This window comes from Schistocerca serialis, chromosome 2 (genome assembly GCF_023864345.2).
Source record: "Schistocerca serialis cubense isolate TAMUIC-IGC-003099 chromosome 2, iqSchSeri2.2, whole genome shotgun sequence".
Lineage (NCBI taxonomy): Eukaryota > Metazoa > Arthropoda > Insecta > Orthoptera > Acrididae > Schistocerca > Schistocerca serialis.
In genome coordinates this window covers 491,527,380-491,551,522 of record NC_064639.1, presented here as the reverse complement: position 1 = coordinate 491,551,522, position 24,143 = coordinate 491,527,380, and the positions used below count along the sequence as shown (strand labels likewise).

At 45.1% G+C, this 24,143-nt stretch overlaps 1 protein-coding gene across 1 annotated transcript; it reads left to right on the top strand.

Annotated features, from left to right (window-relative positions):
* The first annotated feature begins 7,696 nt into the window (after positions 1 to 7,696).
* On the top strand, positions 7,697 to 17,652 carry LOC126456122 (uncharacterized). The gene is made up of 2 exons (XM_050091876.1): positions 7,697 to 8,452; positions 17,257 to 17,652. Exons 1-2 carry the CDS (start codon positions 7,697 to 7,699, stop codon positions 17,650 to 17,652), a joined length of 1,152 nt encoding a protein of 383 aa, XP_049947833.1.
* The last annotated feature ends 6,491 nt before the right edge of the window (positions 17,653 to 24,143 follow it).

Sequence of the window (24,143 nt, the reverse complement as noted above, 5' to 3'; positions counted from 1 at the left end):
GCACAATTACAACATCTTCTGCAGACAAAATGGACGATACACCAGTTTCCGCTTCCACGGCGTGGCACGAGGAGGAGGTCAAGGAGCAGGACCCGTTACGGGACCCTGCGCCGTCACGGCCGCACCACTAATCATACTCTCCCCAGACTCCCCTGCGGGCCAGCGGGATACCGTTCCGCTGCGACGCCCACACCCTTGCGCGGAAAGCGGAGTGGACCAGCCTCCAGCAATCCGACACCAGGCCTACCGGATAGCAACCGTCAACACCAACAACATCCGTTCCGAGGTGAAAATCCGCCTTATGCAGGAGATGTTCTGGGCTTCGGATATTGATTTCGCCCTTCTGCAGGAAGTTCACTTGGCTAGTCTCCCGGATATCAATGGCTATACCACCCACGCCTCCGCGAGTGATCCTATGGGCCGCGGGGTGGCCATCTACGTCCGCCACGGGATTTCTGTGACCGATGTCGCCTTCCTTCCATCAGCTCGGGGCATGGCACTCACGGCCATGGAGACACGCATCATTAATGTCTACGCTCCCTCAGGCACCGACCGACGGCACGAAAGAACCCAGTTTTATTCCGAGGAAATCGCTCCCCTGTTTTTAGGGTATTATGACCATTGCCTACTAGGAGGTGATGTTAACTGCGTTCGGAATCCTAAAGATCAGATTCCCAACTATACTACATGCCAGGAGCTACGTATAGTGGTGCGAGACCTCCTGCTTCACGATATCTGGGAAGTTCAACACGGCTACCTTTCTTACAAGTCATTCCGTAGGCCGACTAGACAGGATATATCTCACAAACTCTTAGATCTGCGATACGAGGCGCCGAACGCTGGCCGCTGGCCTTTTCCGACCATTGTGCTTACATCTGTACGGTCCTCCTTCCGCCGCAATCAGTATGGCGCAGCCGTGCGCCATGGAAACTCAATACCTCACACTTGCATGACCTGGCGTGTCGCCAACAAGGCACTGAAACGTGGACAGCCTGCGAACGACGCCTTCCCCGCTACCACTCGACATTGACATGGTGGTTGGACTGCGCCAAGCCGGCGATCCGGAGGATCGCACCACTGTTGACTTCTATTACGCGATTCTCCGAGATCTGGATGCTCAACCGCCAATCCCGTACAACCAGTTGGAACGGCAAAGAACTAAGGCGAAGATAATTGCGCTGGCACGCCGGAAACTGCAAGGGGTCGTGATACGGACGCGGCGCCATGATCACGCGGATTTAGAAATTCCATCCATGCATGATATAGTGTCTGACAAACGAAGGCGTCGTCGGCAGATCATCAGCACTCTGACCATGCCTCGTGCAACGCAGGTGACCACTCAGAATGACATCGTCCACGCATTCGTCGAGCACTACCGTCGTACTTATAGTGATGAAGACGCTGATACTGCAGTAGACGACTCCATTTAGCATTACGTCACGCGCACCCTCCCCCACACGGAGGCGGATGCTTTGACAGTGGCGGTCAAGCTAGACAACAACGCAATCGCCAAGGGTGCAGTCAACAGATCGCCCGGCATTGACGGCTTACCGATTGAGTTTTACCGTACCTTTCGGGACCTCATGGCACCACGGTGGACGACTATGTATCAGGAACTGGTGACATCTGACCAAGCAATCCCACCCGCCTTTGCTGAGGGCATCATTATACCAGTCCACAAACCAGCCCGTGGGTCGATGATCACGAGTTACAGACCGCTGACACTACTCAATGCCGATTACAAGATTTTCGCGCGCTTACTGGAAATGCGGCTCCGAACTACATTCCCTCATATCCTCTCGCCAGAGCAAACGACGCCTGGCGGACAGGTTAACATACAGACTGCCACAGGGGAATGCCGCGACTTAATTGCGATAGCGGCGGCCTGCAGACTCCGGGCAGCGGTCGTCGCTATAGACTTCGACAGCGCCTTCGATAAAGTGCGTCATCGTTTCCTGTTTTCGGTGGCAGCCCGAATGGGCATCCCCCCTCCGTTTCTCGACGTCATCCGGCGTCTTTACGACAGTGCCAGTTCACGTGTCCAAGTCAATGGACGTTTAGCGGAGCCGGTACCTATCTGCCGTTCGATACGGCAGGGGTGCCCCCTCTCTACCCTCCTGTATGCCATTGCCCTTGAGCCCCTTATTGGTGGCTTGACGACCAAGCTCTCTGGCCTCACCCTACGCCAACACACTTCTCGCTGTCGGGCATATGCTGATGACCTTCTCCTTCTCATTCGCTCCGGCTCTGAGATTCGGGAAGTCCTCGAATTGATTACCCGTTATGGGGCTGCCGCTGGCAGTGCCATGAATGTCGCCAAATCTTCTGCAATGCACATTGGACGAGGCCTCGAGGAGGGTGAAGTGGCACCCCTGCCGCTTGTGCGGACTTTCCGGTACCTGGGCGTTACCTTTACCCCCACGGTCACACGCACAGCGGCAACGAATTTCCGTCACCTGTTACACGTCATCTGCAACGACGTCCGCCAGAACCTCTTGCGCCGCCAGGACACACTTCATCGGGTTGAGTTTATTAATCTTCATGTGGCCTCAAAATTGGTTCACATCGCGCAAGTTCTCCCTCTGCCAACTGCAATTGGGCGCAACCTTCAGGCGGCTTTTGGCTATTATCTCACGGCTGGTTCAATGTTTAAAGTCCGTTATGAGACACTTACCCTGCCCTCACGGTATGGTGGCGTCGGGCTCGTCAATGTCCGTATGCGAGCTGCAGCTTTGTACATGAGTACCATGAGAAAACAGTGGATGGGCCAGGGTACATCTCTAACACGCAACTTGCTTTAGGTCGTCCTACCTGCTTCCACCTCACCACCGGTGTCTGTCGGCCATATCGTGCCTTATTTGTCCCATATTTCGACCTTTTTCGTCGACTACAGTTACATACATACCAATCTCCCAGACACACGCCCACCTAGGACTAAGGATTTTTACAGCCTGTTGCTGCGCTGTGTTCCCCAGAATGTGATGGAGACCAAACATTCCTCCATCCAGTGGCCCATAGTGTGGACTACCGTCCACCAGCTCTTCCACCCTACGAACGTCCGGGCACTGTGGTATCACACAGTCAACAGGAAATTTGCCACGAAGCAGCGCCTGCACAACATTGGCTTGTCAGAATCCCCTCTTTGTCTCCCTTGCCAGCAACTGGACACTGATGAACACCGTCTGACATGCGCCTCATCGCAAGATGTATGGCGCTCCGTGCAGCAAATCATTGCCTGCTATCTCCGGGTGCCACCAGACACAATCGAACCTCGAATGTTTCTATACCCGGAGGACTGACATTTTCCCACCGCCAAATGTCATGCTATTTCGTGGGTCAAAGGGTGGGCGGTCGCTTATCTCTTTCATGAGGGACCTAAATCCCGCCTCGACTTCTGGACCTATTTACGAACAGCTCATGCAGCTCTCGAAAACACGCCACGTTACCGAACATTATTTGCTAATTATCTTCGAGCGGTCTTTGTTAGACCCCCACTGAGTTGGGGGGTGCCTGGCTCAGAGGGTACCCACCCCTCCACCCCCGGCGGTGTCTGAGTTTCAATCGCCTACGATCTATTCTACTTCTGACCTCCGCGGATGGGAGAGCGCGTCGCAGATTGCGCGGATTTTATTTCTTTTTGCTTTTCCTTTTTCCTTTCTTTTCTTTAACCAGAATTTATATTTCTTTTCTCTTTCGCCGATGTGTTCCCATAAAAAAAAAGATGGATAGAGCGTCTGCCATGTAAGCAGGAGATCCCGGGTTCGGGTCCCGGTCGGGGCACACATTTTCACCTATCCACATCGAGGTATAACAACAACACCTGTAGGCGGCTGAGGTTGTCTATTAGTCATCATTTATTACAGGGAAAAGCTGCACGGTCACCAACAGTAACTGTTCTTTCGAGAACAAGTTACTGTCGTCGTATATATGATTAAAGGGTCATTGGCAAACTGAAGATAATCCATCTTGGTGTCTTTTATTTTACTATGCGAGGCAGACAAGAGATCTCTACACGTGAAAATAGTATAAGTGCAGAGCAAAGTCGAATCACAGAAATGGTGTTGTAATAACAGTAACAATAAAAAATAGGTAGTATAGTGAGACTAGCAGCAGGACAGGCTGAGGAGTGGAAGTAAATGGAGGCTGTGGTGCAATATTTCCAAAATGCGCAATTTATTAATAACAAAAGTGGCACAAGTAATTCTAAACAAAACTGCTTTTGTCGCTGGTCGCAGTTTTTTATTTTGTCTACTGGCTACCAGTCTCGGCATACAGTACCATTCTTAGGGTATGCTATGATCAACAAATCCCAAAAGATACGAGTAGTTAAAATAACAACGTACGAGACATTTACACAAATTTTCTCTATAGGAGCAAACTCGAGGTATACAGTAGAGGGCCACTTAAAAATGTATAGGTAGTCATTTACCCCACTCACACAGTAGTCACGCTCGCTTCTCATGAAGTGTGTGGGAAACTAAAAGTAAAGATCAATACCACCCATTAAATCGAAGAAAATTGTAGACAGATGTGATAATAGCGCCCCTTAAGTATAGAGTTCCATTTTTATTTCTTAAAAAGAGTCAAAGTGTTAAACATATGTAGAAAATAATGTAAAATGTGAAATTTAAGAAAATGCTCTACAAAAAATAACAAATGGTCCCCAATGTAAGAAAAGAATGAAAAAAATACCATTTCTATGTAGCCATATCTACATTTACCTTCGTTTACGGTTTGTATCACTATCGAACCTAGATAACAAAATAACCCACGACAGAGGGAACAAGGAGGACAGAGAGAGCAGACTAGCACTAGCAAAAGGGGCATTACTGTCCAAAAGTGTCTACTAGTATCAAACAAAGGCCTTAATTTGTGGAAGAAGGTACGTGTGGAGCACAGTATTCCATGTGATTGAAACATGGATTGTGGGAAAATCGGAACAGAAGAGAATGGAAGGATTTGAGACGTGGTTCTTCAGAAGAATGTTGAAAATTAGATGGACTCATAAGTTAAGGAATAAGGACGTTCTCCACAGAATCGACAAGGAAAGGAGTATGTAGAAAACACTGACAAGAAGGAAAGGTTGATAGGACACGTGTTACGGCGTCAGGGAATAGCTTCCATAGTACTAGAAGAATCTGTGGAGGGTGAAAACTGTAGGGGAAGCCAGTGTGTAGAATAAATCCAACAAATAAGTGAGGACGTAAGTTGTAAATGCTACTTTGAGATGAAAAGTTTGGCACGGTAGAGGAATTCGTGGCAGTCTGCATTAAACCAATCAGAAAATTCACGATAAGTAAATAAATAAATAAATCAATCAATTAATAAAAGACTGTCGATCCGATTATGAATCTCTTTATCATGTAAGTGTCGTATTAATAAGAGCATTACATACCAAAATATTATTTGTTGAAAGGTGCACAGAAGCCAGAAGAGAGAGTAACACAATGTGGCGATGTAGTACTCTGCTACGGTCACTTGACGGTTTTTGGCCACATTTCCAGTTTCATATCTACCCAAGCAGTGTCCATGTCTACGATGGTGCTCACGGCAGCGCTGCGACGCGCTACCTCTATATAGGGCGTGTCCTTATCACTGCCGCCAGCAGTTTGTGTCCATTTAAACCTCAGCATTAACCTTTACTTTTAGTACTTGATGCACCTACTTGGGAAACGAGCGTGAAGACTGCTTGCTAGGGATAGTAAGCCGTCAGCACACGGTCCGTGTATTTCAACGTTGAGACTGCCGAGTATCTGATATCACAGCGTGGCAAAAGCACGTTGGGGAGTTGTATTACCACCCGCGGCTCTACCCTTTACTCGATCCCTGCGAAACCCTATATTTCAGAGCAATATCTAGTGTGACAGGTATCCCGAACGTAAGTTTAAACGTTGACCAAGAAGAGGGAAGAATGCTACCTACGTCACATTCGCTCCATCTCTCTTCAGTACAGAGTTGCGAGGCGCCATACTACACTACTGGCCATTAAAATCGCTTCACCACGAAGATGACGTGCTACGGACGCGAAATTTAACCGACAGGGAGGAGATGCGGTGATATGCAAATGATTAGCTTTTCAGAGCATTCACACAAGGATAGCGCCGGTGGCGACACCTACAACTTGCTGACATGAGGAAAGTTTCTAACCGATTTCTCATACACAAACAGCAGTTGACCGGCGTTGCCTGGTGAAACGTTGTTGTGATACCAGCTGACGTCCCACTGTCCTCCATTTCAACTATGTATGTACGAAGAAAAAGTAGTAATGTCGTCTAATTGGCTGCCAGTGCTTTCGCCCCTGTGCCTAAGTGTAGCTCTCAATTTTTGTAAACAGAGTAGTAAACAGTAGCCCAATAAAATGCTGACTGGTACTAAGTGCCGGCCGAAGTGGCCGTGCGGTTAAAGGCGCTGCAGTCTGGAACCGCTACGGTCGCAGGTTCGAATCCTGCCTCGGGCATGGATGTTTGTGATGTCCTTAGGTTAGTTAGGTTTAACTAGTTCTAAGTTCTAGCGGACTAATGACCTCAGCAGTTGAGTCCCATAGTGCTCAGAGCCATTTGGTACTAAGTCACAGCAAATTTTTCTAATCTGCATAAGTAAACAAATTATCACCAACAGCCTTGCCCAGTGGTAACACCGATTCCCGTTAGATTACCGAAGGTAAGCGCTGTGACACTTGGCTAGCACTTGGATGGGTGATGATCCGAGTCTGTCGAACGCCGTTGGCAAGTGGGGTGCATCGAGGCCTTGGGTGTTTGTGTGTGTGTGTGTGTGTGTGTGTGTGTGTGTGTGTATGAGAGAGAGAGAGAGAGAGAGAGAGAGAGAGAGAGAGAGAGAGCGATAGAGAGAGAGAGAGAGAGAGAGAGAAACAAGTACCAGAAGGATGGAATGAGAAGCACTGAAGGGTGGATTCAGACCCAGTGCACGATTCACATTTTTTAACGTTTATGTTATATTGAATGTTATGGAATGTAGTCGAATTAAGTCGGGTGATGCTGAGGGAATTAGATTAGAAAATGAGACACTTAAAGTAGTAAAGGAGTTTTGCTATTTGTGGAGCAAAATAACTGATGATGGTCGAAGTAGAGAGGATATAAAATGTAGACTGGCAATGGCAAGGAAAGCGTTTCTGAAGAAGACAAATTTGTTAACATCGAGTATAGATTTAGGTGTCAGGAAGTCGTTTCTGAAAGTATTTGTATGGAGTGTAGCCATGTATGGAAGTGAAACATGGACGATAAATAGTTTGGACAAGAAGAGAATAGAAGCTTTCGAAATGTGGTGCTATAGAAGAATGCTGAAGATTAGATGGGTAATTCACGTAATTAATGAGGAGGTATTGAATAGAATTGGGGAGAAAAGGAGTTTGTGGCACAACTTAACTAGAAGAAGGGACCGGTTGGTAGGACATGTTCTGAGGCATCAAGGGATCACAAATTTAGCATTGGAGTGCAGAGTGGTGGGTAAAAATCGTAGAGGGAGACCAAGAGATGAATACACTAAGCAGATTCAGAAGGATGTAGGTTGCAGTAAGTAGTGGGAGATGAAGAAGCTTGCACAGGATAGAGTAGCATGGAGAGCTGCATCAAACCAGTCTCAGGACAGAAGACAACAACAACAGTAACAAACATGATATATCAATTGTTCAACTGAAAGAAGTGCAAACCACTTTATGTTACAGGTGCTGATCAGAAGTATGAGTGACATCAGAGAGTCGAGGCCTCCTCCCCCGTCTTGGATAAATAGAGAATTTGTAGAGACTGCGCTTAATAATGACGGTAATGGTGAGAAAGTGACCGTAGAATCATTTACTGTGGGCTACGCCAACAAGGAAGGGGTGGGCTTCATGAGTCACATGTTCAGAGTGGTTGCTGCCATTAGACAAGAAGACAGTGGCAACCACCCCAAGGTGCATCTCATAGTGAAGTGCCGCGATCAGCAAGGACAGTTGCAGGAGCTGGTCGAGGAAAACAATGTCTTCGAGATGGAAGCCCTACTGCTGTCCGAGGTGATGCCACTGGTGCACGGCACTCTCAGGGCTGTGGAGTGGGCAGCGTTCGGGCCCGTGGCCGCGCGCTGCTACTGGTCCGGGGGGCGGCCCTCGCAGTTCCTGGTGATGGAGGACCTGTCGGAGGCCGGCTTCACGCTGGCCAAGGCGGGGCACCAGCTGGACTACCACCACTGCCTCGCCGCGCTGCGAGCCTACGCGAGGCTGCACGCGGCCTCGGCCAAAGTCCTCGAGGACCTCCCCCACTACAAGGTGGTCTACGACCCGAGCAAGTCAGCAGATGAGCGCCAGATGCAGCTCATCAAGCAGATGTGTGACAAAGTGTTCAGCGCCGTAGCAAACGCTTTGAAGCACTGTCCAGAGTACGACAGGAACGCCGAAAAATTTACGCGCATATCTGACAAGGTCGTCGAGGGGACGAACAGATTTCGGACGTCTAAGGACGTATTGCTACCCGTTATTCTGCAAGTCGGCTGCTGGAAAAACAATTTCATGTTCAAATACGTGGACGGAACTGTTGCTGACGTAAGGGTTGTAGATTTCTAGGTGAGTGATTATGAGCAGTTCTCCCTTGCAATTCTTTTGCTTACTTTATCGAACTGTCTGAAGCTTTGCACACGAATAGTCGTTAATTGTGCTTCAACTAAATTAAAACAGTGTCGTACCTTGTAGGTTTCAGAATAGCAGTCACTAATAAAAGACATAGTAAACGTGATCAGACTGAGTTGGAGACACGCTCAACAGCTACTGCAAGTATACTTATCGGGTTTTCCTCCAAATCACACTGCAAATCCCACAATTTTTGGTCGATACAGCTGTTGGACATCATCTGGTGATGGTAGTTGCTGTTGTCACTGCCTCAAGACGCGACTATTGTAATCGCATAGCGGCGACGAAACGTCATGGTTCAAAGAAAAGCCGACGGTACATAATGTCTAACGCAAACTAACTCACACATAGTTATATTTACAAGCCACACGCTGTCATCACCCTGCACAACGTGGCAGGGTTGAAAGTTGCGAGCTCTATCTTTTATCTCGTGTTTTCTACTGAAAATCTCGTGCTTGTACTCTTGTTAACTTTACTATTACAGAGATCGCCAAAACTTTTTTTTATTGGTCCTGTGCGCAACAAATAACTTACTCGGCCTTTCTGCTGCCACTGCTTGATCTGCTGCATTCCATTGTTTAACAAAAACATTAAAAAACCTGTTATTCATGATGAGTGCAATGCATGTTCTGTATGGCTGCTCCTGCTGTTGCTGCGGCTGCTGCTGCTTACTACAATTACATGTAATTCAAGAGAAAGGTTTTGGTCAAATCTAAGCTCGATAAATGATAAACCAAACAAAAAACTATATTCTGAAAGCGATTCTTTCTCATTCAATTATCAAAACGCTAGAAGCTCTTTGAACAATAGCTTCGTTTGTAAATCTGCCTCCAGTGGCATTAAAGCAATATTACAAATTAATCACACTCTTGAGACAGACTGAAATACTTCTCAATTGAATACATAGTGAAACAATTCCCTGACAATTACAAAAGAAATCAATGACAAAAATCAGTACTTAATCTAACAATTGTTTCCCCTTAAGAATTCAACTCCTATCATTATCAAAATTACCGTCTGCTGTTACGCACATACACAAACCGTTTTCTTTAAATTAATAAGCGTGCTGCAAATTATAAAAAATGTCAACTAAATACCAAATCCTGTGTCGCTGCTGGCGGACACGACAGTGCGGCAGCTCGGCGACGACCCCTCGCCCAGCACACTTGCGCACCACAGCAGGCGGGCTCCTATGCTGGTCTCCTAACTGCCACTAGTTAATCTGTGTGCTGCGAGGCGCGACAACAATATCTTAGATTCCAGAGCTTGTGTATGCGCGCTGTAGCCAACCTTTACATCCTAAGAGAATATTGCCAACTCTCAGGGTCTTACGCTCTCTGTTACAAAGAGTACATGCGGTCTCACATACCAACAGTCTGCCTGGTGAGCTACAACACCGAAGAACGATGTTCCAACAGAACAGCTATTCTGATAGGAAGCGCACCATACCTTCTCTTCGAAACAACTTCGATCCAGGAAATGGAGATCTGGAGCCTCCCACTGCAATGGCGTTCTTACCATATTTTGGCGCAATGAATAGAAAGAATTCCCAAGATACACGACATCAAGCGTGTTTTTCGACTACCAGCAGAACTGAGGAATTGGCTGTGTTCGGTCATAGACGTTCATGGTCTCAGGAAACGTAGCGTGTGTAATATTCCATGCTAATGTGGAAAATCTTGTATTAGGCACACATGCCGAACCGTGCAAGAACGTTGTGTTGAACACCGTCGTCGTACACGCCTGGGGCAACCTGATAAATCAACGGTAGCGAAGCACTACATGCACGGAGCATCGCTTGCTTTACGAGAAGACTGAAATTCTATCCTCAGCGTCATCTTTCAGGAACTTTTTCCCCAAGGACGCCCTACATATCCGCACGACGGACAGGTTTATCAACAGGGATGCATGTTTTCAACTAAGCGACGCGTGGAATCCAGCACTGGCTGCCATTAATTTAAAACAGGAGAAACTTCCGATTCATGACTCGATGCAGCACACTGCTGGAATTTAATTCAGTTTTCAACGGTAGCATCTTTTGGCAGAACAGTAATTACCCACAGATGTAAAATTCACATCAGTCTTTCCATTGTGTGCCAGCCTAGTCCGCTGTAACTAGCTCTGACGTCATAAATATTGCGCAATACTTTAAATGAAGTGAATAACCTGAAACGTTTCTAGGATATCTGGAGTAATACAAAATCAATATGTGTTGGATATCAGTTCAATAAGTTTAACCATTTTCGAAATTTGGATGTTTTTCTGTAAAGCTCATTGGCGCAACAGAAAAGAGCTAGAAACTTAAAAATTTATATTTTGATTCCTTTTGCATAATAATTTAGTAGAAACAGTATTCTGGATCTCACAAATTAAAATTTTAGTTGAAATTAATGATTTTCTGGTTTTTGTCTTAGAAATTAAGGAAGCAAGATAGATTAAGTAGGAGAATAAATAAAGCTAGGACGTTTAAATTTAAGTAGAAGGGAGATCCGCTATAATCATAAAAATGTGAGAAGTTTCAATAGAATAACTATAAAACTATAGCTATAGCCTATCTCCAAAGAGCAAGTTCAGAGCTCGTCTACTGCGTGTAGTGTAATTAAATTAATTCTCTCGCCCAAAATATTTGACTTAGCCACAACAGACTTTTATTATGATTACTTACTTGTGTGCTAATTGCACAATTAAATTGAAAGCTTCATCAGCCATCAGCAAAGGAAGCAATGATTTATTCGATAACTTAAAGTGGTGCATTACTAGCCCAGCGGCTAGTCGGGAGAGAAGATTTGATCAGGCGTTCCCTTAGCCGTCCGTACCGCGGTTTTATCGGCTTTATATGTAAGAACGCTGCGCGAGAAGAAGGAAGGCCCCAGTTCTCTCCAGACGCTGATTACCGCACCACCTGTGCCGGGAGTTGCGTTGCGTCGGTATCATTGCTAAAAACAGCCTCGGATGCCGTAATAAGTTACTTTGGATATGCGTGACCATGAAATCGTTTTCGAGTGAAGTGTTAATTCTGGGATGACTTTAATGATCTATCTTCAGTTTGTGTATGTCGTTTTTTGACGTGCCGCCGCAGGACAGACATTCTACCATTATTTAGCATGGCGTTTGATGAACATTATCATCAAATTATGGTGAGCATTCACTTAAACATTTAATTTGAACAGTTATAGTGGCATCAGCGCATTAGACTCTGAACTGCTTTGGTAGTTGGATTGTGTGGATTCTTTTTGGTCTGTGACTTTCAGAATATAGTGAACATTTTAGAGAGAATGGTTTTTGATTATGAATCCCAGACAATCTCCTAATTCCTCAGAGCTATAAGCTGTAGCTATAAATGTATTTCTCAGATGAAGTGGGCACTAGGAATTCTAATTACAGGCTTCACGTTTTGCTAATCACTTTCTGGTTACCAATATTGTAGTGTTGAGAACGGCAAACAGCATAAATACAAAACATTTATTGTATTATTCCACCCGCCGCCCCACAAGTATGCACGGAAGGTGTTTCTGCGGCTTCCGGCAGAAGGGGTGTTATGAGCGCCGCTTTCCTCCAACTGCGAGCGTCTGTCCGCGCTTGCGGGTTGTCTGCTCCTCGTCTGATAAATTTCGACGCCGCCGCACTATTATCACCAGTCACGTCTTGCAACAGTGACAACAGCAATTACCACCACCTGAAGATGTCGAACAGTTTTATTGACACAATATTGTGGTATTTGCATAATATGATCCGGCGGAATATCCGAGAAGTGTATTTGTAACAAAAAATGGTTCAAATGGCTCTGAGCACTATGGGACTTAACTTCTGAGGTCATCAGTCCCCTAGAACTTAGAACTACTTAAACCTAACTAACCTAAGGACATCACACACATCCATGCCCGAGGCAGGATTCGAACCTGCCACCAGATCTAGACCGTAGAAAGGGCACGGCCGACTTCCTTCCCCATCCTTCCCTAATCCGATGATACCGACGACCTCGCTGTCTGGTCTTCTACCCAAAACAACCCAAACCAACCCTAATTAAGGGCTGCCTTTGCTAACATGTTTTGAAATAGAGCTAAACAGATACTTTAAAGTTACTAGTATTTCATCGTTCAAATGTTTATAATTAGTATAGAATTTATATTTGTTTGTGTGTCAACAACAGAATTTAAGTTACGAAACAATCACTGATTTCTCCCTATAATGATTGATACTATCTAGGAATAGTCAAAATAAATTAGAAAATCAATTACATAGATAAAACTAAGCAAAAAGTTAGATCTGGTGTTATATTCCATAAAACTGAGGGACAACCTTTCTCTTTTATGAATATGCAGATTCTATACACGTATGTTAGTGGTAATTTGTTAAAAGTGAAAAAACGAATTTAAGCAGGCAGCTGACAAAACAAGAGGGCATTAAAATTATCCCAGCTTGCTTCGTCACAACCTTACTGCACAGTATTCACATCGACATAAATGGCTGGCGGGGCGACCTTTGCTAAATCCCTCTGACCGAACGTCTGGGTAGCGTTCTATGCTTTACACTTTAACGACACAGTCGTTCACTGCTACGGCTTCCCGCAAACCGTGGCTATAGAGGAGACTCTACTGAACACTCCAGTGCGTGCCGTATACCAGTTCTACCAAATTCTGATTGGGGGCATTGTTGTTCATTCAGTTTAAAGTCATATTGACTGTGATTTGTCAGATTGTTAGTAATATTTGTTAACAGGTTTTGGAAAGACCCAAGACAGTCACAATGTTTTGTTACTTCTTTACATTATTTAACCGAGCAACATCTTTCGAAGCGTAAAATCATTATCAGACCAATACGTTTACGCAGAAACATTTAACATAAATGCTTGCAGAATCGTAAAGTAGTAGTATTCCGTCCTCAAAAGAGCTGTGGCCTTCGCTGTTCGAACCAAACGGCTAGTCTGGTCTAGTGATTTTTGGTAAAGCATATGCTTGGAAACCGAAAGTTCACGGTGTCGAATTTCGATCGAACTAGAGAATAATTCGTTCTGCCTTTAGCCTACTTGAGAAGATTCTCCTGGTATGAAATATGATTCGAGTCTAATGTTCGTCTCAAGTTCCCTTGCCTCGGTAGAAAGTGGCTGCACACAAGCCGCTGAGATGTGAGACTCGCACCAGGCCGTTGATCCACACGGAATTTTTGCTATAAACAGACACAAAAAAGATCACGGCTCCAAAAATGAGTTGTGCGATAGCGATGAAATTTAGTAATCGTGCTTCTACACCTGAACCATGTTGTCTACAAAAGATTCGCGCCAGTCACATAAGAGTGGCGCCAGTAGCACCATTGTGAGAATGAAAATCAGGTTTGCTTTATAAACATGCTGTGACGGTTTTGTGTCTTAGATTGAGATTGGAACTTGTGAGTTGATGTTAGTCAAGAATGCCTGTAAGGCGACAAAGTCGCCATTATCAGATTCTGAGATTGACGATGTCGTTTAATGGTGCTACGAGAAGCTGGATGTTCATTCGCAATAGTGCAGAAAGACTTGGCAGGATTGTAGCAACTGTTCATGATTGCTGGCAGCGATGTTCACGAGAATGTACGGTCGCAAGAAAACCGGGTTCCGGACGACCACATGGCACTAGCGAGAGGAAAGACCGTCGTGACTGGCGTATGGCTCTGGAGCATCGTACTGAACCTGCAGCAGACATTTGAGCAGCGGTTGGCACCACAGTGGCACTATGAATTGTTACAAATCGGTTACATCAAGGACAGCTCATGGCCAGGCGCAGTGCAGCGTGCGTTCCACTGAGTCTAAATCACCGCTAGTTGCCACTCAAATGGTGTCAATCGAGAGCTTATTGGAGGATAGGGTGAAGGTCTGTTGTGTTTTCCGATGAAAGCTGCTTCTGCTTCGGTGCCAGTAATGCCGTGTGTTGGTTAGAAGGGAGCCAGTTGAGAGCCTTCAACGAAACTGTCTGCGTGCTACTGACACTGCACCTATACCTGCAGTTAAGGTCTGGGGTGCGATTTTGTATGACATAAGGAGCACTTTTGTGGTTATCCCACGTACCCTGACAGTAAATTTTGTATGCCAGTCCGGTGATTCAACCTGTTGGGCTGCCATTCGTGAACAGCTTTCCAAAGGGTATTTCCAAAGAATAACGCTCGCCCACAAACCGCTGTTGTAACCCAACATGTTCTACGGAATTTCGACATGTTTACTTGGCCTGTTAGATCACTATAGCTGTCTCCAATCGACCACGTATGGAAAATCATCGGACGACATTTCCAGTGTCATCCACAACCAGCATTAACCGTCTCTTCAATGAGCAACCAAGCGCAACGGACATAGAACTCCCATCTCAGAGAGTCACATCCGGCACCTGTACAACACAATGCACGCATGTTTGCGCGCTTGCATGAGGCATTCTTTCGGTTACACCAGTTATTAATGTACTACCATTTCACATGTACCATGGCTTGTCTCGTGCTTACATTAACCTGTGATCTTGCAATGATAATCACTTAAATACACTACTGACCATTAAAAGTGCTACACCAAGAAGAAATGCAGATGATAGACGGGTATTCATTGGACAAATATATTATACTAGAATTGACATGTGATTACATTTTCACGCAATTTGGGTGTATAGATTCTGAGAAATCAGTACCCAGAACAACCACCTCTGGCCGTCATAACGGCCTTGATACGCCTGGGCATTGAGTCAGAGCTTGGATGGCGTGTACAGGTTCAGCTTCAACACGATACCATAGTTCATCAAGAGTAGTGACTGGCGTATTGTGACGAGCCAGTTGCTCGGCCACTATTGACCACACGTTTTCAATTGGTGAGAGATGTGGAGAATGTGCTGGCCAGGGCAGCAGTCGAACATTTTCTGTATCCCGAAAGGCCCGCACAGGACCTGCAACATGCGGTCGTGCATTATCCTGCTGAAACGTAAGGTTTCACAGGGATGGTTCAAATGGCTCCGAGCATTATGCGACTTAACATCTGAGGTCATCAGTCCCCTAGAACTCAGAACTACTTAAACCTAACTAACCTAAGGACATCACACACATCCATGCCCGAGGCAGGATGCGAACCTGAGACCGTAGCTGTCGCGCGGTTCGCAGGGATGGAATGAAGGGTAGAGCCACGAGTCACAACACATCTGAAATGTAACGTCCACTGTTCAAAGTGCCGTCAATGCGAACAAGAGATGACCGAGACATGTAACCAATGGCAGCCCATACCATAACGCCGGGTGATACGCCAGTATGGCGATGCCGAATACACGCTTCCAACGTGGGTTCACCGCGATGTCGCCAAACACCGATGCGACCATCATGATGCTGTAAATAGAACCTGGATTCATTTGAAAAAATGACGATTTGCCATTCGTGCACCCAGGTTCGTCGTTGAGTACACCATCGCAGGATCTCCTGTCTGTGATGCAGCGTCAACGGTAACCGCAGCCATGGTCTCCGAGCTGATAGTCCATGCTGCTGCAAACGTCGTCGAACCGTTCGTGCAGATGGTTATTGTCTTGCAAACGTCCGCATCTGTTGACTCAGGGATCGAGACGTGGCTGCACGATCCGTTACAGCCACGCAGATAAGATGCCTGTCATCTCGACTGCTAGTGATACGAGGCCGTTTGGATCCAGCACGGCGTTCCGTATTACCCTCCTGAACCCACCGATTCCATATTCTGCTAACAGTCATTGTATCTCGACCAATGCGAGCAGCAATGTCGCGATACGATAAACCGCAATCGCGATAGGCTACAATCCGACCTTTATCAAAGTCGTAAACGTGCTAGTTCGCATTTCTCCTCCTTACACGAGGCATCACAACAACGTTTCACCAGGCAACGCCGGTCAACTGCTGTTTGTGTATGAGAAATCGGTTGGAAACTTTCCTCATTTCAGCACGTTGTAGGTGTCGCCACCGGCTCCAACCTCGTGGGAATTCTCTGAAAGGCTAATCATTTGCATATCACGGCATCTTCTTCCTGTGGGTTAAATTTGGCGTCTGTCGCACATCATCTTCGTGGTGTAGTAATTTTAATGTCCATTAGTGTTGATTACCCCGACTCCCGAAATTTCACTATTCTGTCTTAATTGCTTTATAGTATTGCGGTTTTTCCATCAGTGTATTTGTTATTTGAAATGTTCAGTTTCATTCACTGTTGTGGCTAACCGGATCTGGTTGACCACTGTTTACCACTTTGTAAGGAACGCTTACAAAAAAATGGCTCTGAGCACTATGGGACTTAACATCAGTGGTCATCAGTCCCCTAGAACTTAGAACTACTTAAACCGAACTAACCTAAGGACATCACACACATCCATGCCGGAGCCAGGATTCGAACCTGCGACCGTAGCAGGAACGCTTACACCTTGCATTAGAAACAAGGAGGTGATCAAATCAAAGCGTGGTTCGACATTGCTTTCGATGTGTCCATGTTGTGTTGTATCTTTCTCTTTCTGATGACGTTAACAAAAAATCGTGACTAGTAGTGGCCACGTAAAACCTCTTCATAAACTCCTCAACCCTCGCAAATTACGTTCTAGTATTGGTCCATGTGTAGTCACATGGTCGCAGGCATTACCGTTTCTGTGACCGCGTTTCAGAAGACATTTACGTCCGCTTTTGTGTTCCAGTTTAGCAAAGTGCACAGCCCGGCCGCCGACGTGCAGTGTTTCCTGAACGCCAACGCCAGCGGGCAGCTGCAGCGCCAGCACTTTGACAGCCTGGTGGTGGAGTACCACGGCACGCTGCAGCGCACACTGCGAGCCCTGGCAATGCACCAGCAGGCGGACGCCTACCCGCTGAGGCAGCTGAGGGCCGACATGGACCGGGCCGCGGTGCTGGGGCTCTTCAACTGTGCGCTGCGTGGACTCCACCTGGGCACGGAGAGCCACTCCGACCAAGTCGGCCAGGCCTTCAAGAAATCCGACGAGTCCAGCGCGGCGCTAGCAGCCACCTACAGCAATCCTGAATGTGTTTCCTACTTGAAGTATATTGCGCCCATATACGAGAGCAAAGGGCTTCTGTGACCAGGGGTGATAACCTAAGCACACAGTGCAAAAAAATTGGTTCTCACCCCGCTCACGGGATATATCACGTTAATACCACGTAACACCACTTCTAGCTCTCATAATGGGCTCATTTCTTCGAGGAAGAGACTCCACAAGTATCTTCAGGTATTTCGTACACAACTGAAACCCCTCATTGATGATCAGATCCTGTTCAGATACCAAACTGCGGGGAAATTATTGTTATTTTCAACCCACTGTTGCAGACATTTTCTACGCATTGTCTGATTTACCGCACCATACGAGGTGCAATAGAGTGCCAGAGTGTTAGGCGGACACGGAAATTATTTGTGCATCCCTTGAACATGACTGCTTTGATCTTGGAAAAAATAAAAAAGGAAGGACAACACGGAGAATGTTGAAATACAGATTGGCCCAGAAGTCCGATAACATTTGAAAATTCAATACTTCACTGAATAATTTACAAAGAAATATAAAAATTGGCACACATTCTTGGAATGACATGCGGTTTTATTGAAACTAAAAAGAAGTGCACAAAATGACCAACAGATGGCGTTTCATATAATACAAAAGCAATAATTAGCGCAAAAATTGATCTTTAGCCAAGACGATGTTTTTTTACAACAAATGCTCAATATGTCAGTCGTCGTTCCTCAACAATATTTGTAGTCGAAGGGAGAATGTCGCGAAGAGGACTGTACAGCATATCAGAAGGCATGGTGAGAGATTGCCGATGCATATGAGTCTTCCAGCTTCCCTAATGAGGTCGGACGATTGCGGTTAAGTTGCAACTTCAGGTAACCCCACAACCCCCACAACCAATAGTCACACGGTTTGAGGTTTGCGACGTGAGAGGCCAACCATGTCGGAAGTGGCGGTAGAGCGTGCGTTTCTCACCAAACACTGTGCGCAAGAGATCTTTCACTCATGGAGCAATATCGGGTGGAGCACCGTTCTACGTAACAGTCGTACCTTACAGCAGGTGTTCATCAGCCAGGCTAATGATGTTGCTGCTGTGTAACATATCGGAGTATCATCGCCCCTTCATGCTACTTCAGTGACGTCCAGCGCCTTATGTTGGCCGGTTTCTGCACTCGTTTTTGATTTGAATACAGCCCCTTTTCATTTCAAGCATGTATGTCAGGTTTTACCTCTCTATCTACAGTATTCCGTGAAACAGACTTTTGGGTCACTCTGTGAACAATCTGTTTCGTGTAACCAGTCATCTGAATAAGTGTGTCCATTTGTGGAACAAAAAATACCTTCAAAACACCACAGTACCATCCATGATCTAAGCTACACCCTCTGCACCACGAGTGCTAAACTTCTAATTGACTCTTCAATGCAGTCGACGCATTGCATTACTTGAAAAGAGCCTATAACGCTCTCGGTGCACCGTTTTGCTGTATCAGCATATAGATAATACCCAAGGTGGGTATTTGAATACTCCCTCTGGTAGGATTTTTACAGATTTAACCGTGAAATGCCTGAAGGATTTTTGCTTATAGGACTTGAAATTAAAGTTACATATAGAAACACAGAAAGTGTCAGATCCAGTTTAGATAATGTTTTTAACTAATCAAATTTATTCAAATGAAAAGGAATACGGTAACCGGTCTAATTAAGCATAGAAATATGAAACTTTTTTTTTAAGAAAAAGTAAATAGTTTTCGTGGGAAAAAACCACCTATACTCCTTTCTTACGAAAGTGCAATGAGCCCTGTCACAAGCAGAAAAATGTTATAGTGGATAAAAGCAGTTATTGTGATATATTCAAGTTCTCACAAACACAAATGACACTTTAACACTCATCAACAGTAAATATTTTGCCAAACCTGAATTATTTCTTCATCATGGCAATTGCAATTCATTACTTAACTAGAAATGGACATGGGCCTAGTCTAATTTCATCAGATATTTCTTACATAGCACAAATTTAATTAAAATTGACTTGCAATAAGATTCACACATTCCTTAGTAAGCAATGTTGTAACTGTTTTTGTGAATAAGGCCACTCACAGTAGCTTCACCTTCACTAATAGAAACAGTAAGTAGGGGACTCCCAATCCGATATTACACTTTTTATCTCACAATGTTGCACAAAACTCAACATAAACCTTAAAAGCAGTTGGTCTATTCCTTTCATTAATCAAGTCACTTCATGCATTTTGAGAAATTTACAATGGGGAGCCCTTAATCTGGACTGCTATTATAAACCTACAGTCGCAGGTTCGAATCCTGCCTAGGGCAGAGGCAAGTCGAGTGATGGTCTCCTCGTCTGACGTGATTGTGGGCCTTCACTGCACATAAATGGCTACCGTGCGTCTTCTTGTCTGCTGTGGGTTACAACAGGTAAATGACTCCCGAAGAACGAGCACTGCAATACCACACAGTAACCCGGCACTTATATGATAGTCTGGCTGTAATATACGAGTAATTGTCTCCCGATTTTAGCAGTAAAAAGATGACTCCGTCTTATGCACAATATGTTGTTGTCCTTACAAGTCGTAAAATTGCTTCAGTCATCCAATTAGCAGACAATAGCAGCTGACAGATGCTAGCAACACCTATCTCTGAGATACAGCACAAGACAAAAGTTACAGTCAGGTACTGAGCGCGACATTTCCACACACAGAATAAAAATTTACAGAGAATCTACATATCTAAAAAAAAAATACAGGGACAACCAACGAGAAAAACTATCTTCTTCAGTACCCTACAATCCTGCAAAGAACTTACTCAAAAATTCAACCAGAAGGAGCTTAATAGTGCGGATATCAAACAGTAGTAAAAGCCTTAGCCAAATATCTCATGAAAATGTATGCACCGTAGAAAAAGTAATTTTCTGAGAAACTAAATGCAATGTAACTAATAAGTGAGTGTGGGCATTAGAAGTATATAGAACATACCATAAATGGCAATGGATAATCATGGTATATGCACGCCAACAAATACGTAGAACAGTGCTAGACAACCTTCAATGAAGTAAGCTGCCTCATAAGAACACAATAATTGAATGTACCCATGTAGAGTATCACCACTATGAAAATATTAACAAGTTCAGCAAGTTCTTCAGCATCAATGACACTCACATACATAGAATATATGCAAAATGCACACTGAAATTCCACCTACACCGAAAATTTCACTCCACACTCGCTGCACATGAAAATTCAGTTTACGTCTGACTTACCAGAGAAAGAAAATGTATCAAATTGTGGTCATAAGCTAATAAACAGGTATCAAAGCTCCTGCTCCCAACTTATTCAATGTGGAAATCATTAACCCCATTTTGTCATAACTTCATCATTAATCAATATCTGACTGCAGAAAAATGTACATGTAATCACCACTGTACCACCACAACATATTCACAGATCCGTATCCTGAATACGAAAGTGTAATGTTATACATTATCAATGGGTAGGGCGGTTATTCGACCACCTTGAACTGCCACGAAAGGGGGTGAATTTTCTTCTGAGGCTGAGTGCTGGTGGACAGCCTAAGGGCAGCTAAAGCGCCACTATCGGTCCAGCCACAGACACTGTCGCTGGCGAGCCCAGGGGCGGGTGAAGGGCCTCGGTAGCAAATGGGCAAACCCCTTAGCTCGGAATGTGGACAGCGGTCAGGAGGTTAGAAGAATGCGGCATGCACCAACAATGGCAGACTTTCAGACCAGCTGAAAGGTGACTACTTACATCTCTTTTAAATTCCACAGTAAATGACAGTTACTTTATAAAGCAAAACTGAATCCATCTGCAACACCAGAGAAATGAGGAGCATCCAATGACACAACAATATTTTCAATATCTTTAAAGCTAAGCAAGTTAATATTTTATAGTTACTAAACATTTTCATCCTGAATCTTTGAATTAACAACTTTAAAACGCTTCATGCGATTTCAACAAACGATATCTGAGATGGTAGCATTGCACAATAGCTAACATACCTGAAAGCTTCATATCTATATTTCATTTATTTCTTGATTTACTACGTTTCTTTTTATATTTCTTCAGTATGCAGATGCTTGTCACAACATCGTATAATCCACAATAACACAACAAATGAATGCAGCATGGATATCTCTATCTTGTCATACTTATGTACTTATTTAATGAATATGTTGCTATATCTGTGAGATATTTATTGAATTGTAGATTACAATTGCTAATATAAATTCACAATGATTGACGAAGTGCTCAGTTACCTTTGTTAGCTGACATCACCATTAAATACAGCGCCGAAGAGACATTTCTGTCAAACAGGCATAAATAACTGCTTAAGCAGTATTTAGCGACAATCTGTCGTCATTTAACGTGAGTACACTTTCGAGAGAATACTAACTTACACTACTGGCCATTTAAATTGCTACACCACGAAGATGACGTTCTAAAGAAGCGAAATTTAACCTACAGAAAAGAAGATGCTGTGGTATGCAAATGATTAGCTTTTCAGAGCATTCACACAAGGTTGGCGCCGGTGGCGACACCTACAACATGCTGACATGAGGAAAGTTTCCAACCGATTTCTCATACACAAACAGTAGTTAACCAGCGTTGCCTGGTGAAATGTAGTTTTGATGCCTCGTGTAAGGAGGAGAAACGCGTACCATCACGTTTCCGACTTTGATAAAGGTCGGATTGTAGCCAATCGCGACTGCGGTTGTTCGAGATCCAATGACTGTTAGCAGAATATGGAATCGGTGGGTTCAGGAGGGTAATACGGAACGCCGTGCTCGATTCCAACGGCCTCGTATCACTAGCAGTCGAGATGACGGGCATCTTATCCGCATTGCTGTAACGGATCGTGCGGCCACGTCTCGATCCCTGAGTCAACAGATGGGGACGTTTGCAAGACAACAACCATCTGCACGAACCGTTCGACAACGTTTGCAACAGCATGGACTATCAGCTCGGACACCATGGCTGCAGTTATCCTTGACGCTGCATCACAGACAGGAGCGCCAGCGATGGTGTACTCAACGACGAACTTGGGTGCACGAATGGCAAAATGTCATTTTTTCGGATGAATCCAGGTTCTGTTTACAGCATCATGATGGTCTCATCCGTGGTGAACGCACATTGGAAGTGTGTATTCGTCGTCGCCATACTGGCGTATCACTAGGCGTGCTGGTAAGGGGTGCCATTGGTTACACGTCTCGGTCACCTCTTCTTCGCATTGACGGCACTTTGAACAGTGGACGTTACATTTCAGATGTGTTACGACCCGTGGCTCTACCCTTCATTCGATCCCTTCGAAACCCTACATTTCAGTAGGATAATGCACGACCGCATGTTGCAGGTCCTGTACGGGCCTTTCTGGATACAGAAAACGTTCGACTGCTGCCTTGGCCAGCACATTCTCCAGATCTGTCACCAATTGAAAACGTCTGGTCAACGGTGGCCGAGCAACTGGCTCGTCACAATACGCCAGTCACTACTCTTGATGAACTGTGGTATCGTGTTGAAGCTGCATGGGCAGCTGTACTTGTACACGCCATCCAAGCGCTGTTTGACTCAATGCCCAGGCGTATGAAGGCCGTTATTATGGCCAGAGGTGGTTGTTCTGGGTACTGATTTCTCAGGATCTATGCACCCAAATTGCGTGAATATGTAATCACATGTCAGTTATACTATACTATATGTGTCCAATGAATACCCGTTTATAATCTGTATTTCTTCTTGGTGTAGCAATTTTAATGGCCAGTAGTGTATTTATTTATGAACAAACCTTTGTTTGTAATTACTGTGACGGTCTGAATGTGATCAAATGCGTATAACATTTGTTGTTGTAATGTTGTACAACGTTGTTGTAATGTATTAGTTTAGTCTGGGAAGTGATCAAGTTCAGTCAAATAATGTCTGTAGAACTTAAGAACTACATATTTCTGGTGGGGACGATCTTCAGCCAATGGAAAAGCATTCATTGTCAGACCACCACAGGAGTCAAGTGGGACAGACGTTTTGGAGTGAGGAGCTCAAGAGAACGATTCTAGATACGTTTCGTTTAGATCTTGAGGAAAACACTTTCACACTTATTCTAGAAAATGGCAGACCTATCTGTGGTAACAAGTGTGATTGTGTAGGTGATAGATTCTGGGCAGTGAATAGCTGCTACGAAGCTGTAACTTTTGAGGCACTTTACGTCCAATTCTTCAAGAAGGCAGACCTGCCTGAGGTGACGTGAGTTATTCGGCCCTGTAGGTGATGGCGATGAACGGCCGCTGTCGTACTCTGACATTCTGTAGTTGAATTACGGAATTCTACTCGTTATCTCTAAAACTAAACTAAACTCCTCTCGAACGGGCCATGATGGCCCAACGGTACCGACCGGCCGCCGCGTCGTCCTCATCCCACAGGCGTCACTGGATGCGGATGTGGGGAGACATGTGGTCAGCAAACCGCTCTGCCGGCCGTATGTCAGTTTACGATACCGGAGCCGCTACTTTTCAGTCAAGTAGCTCCTCAGTTTGCCTCACAAGGGCTGAGTGC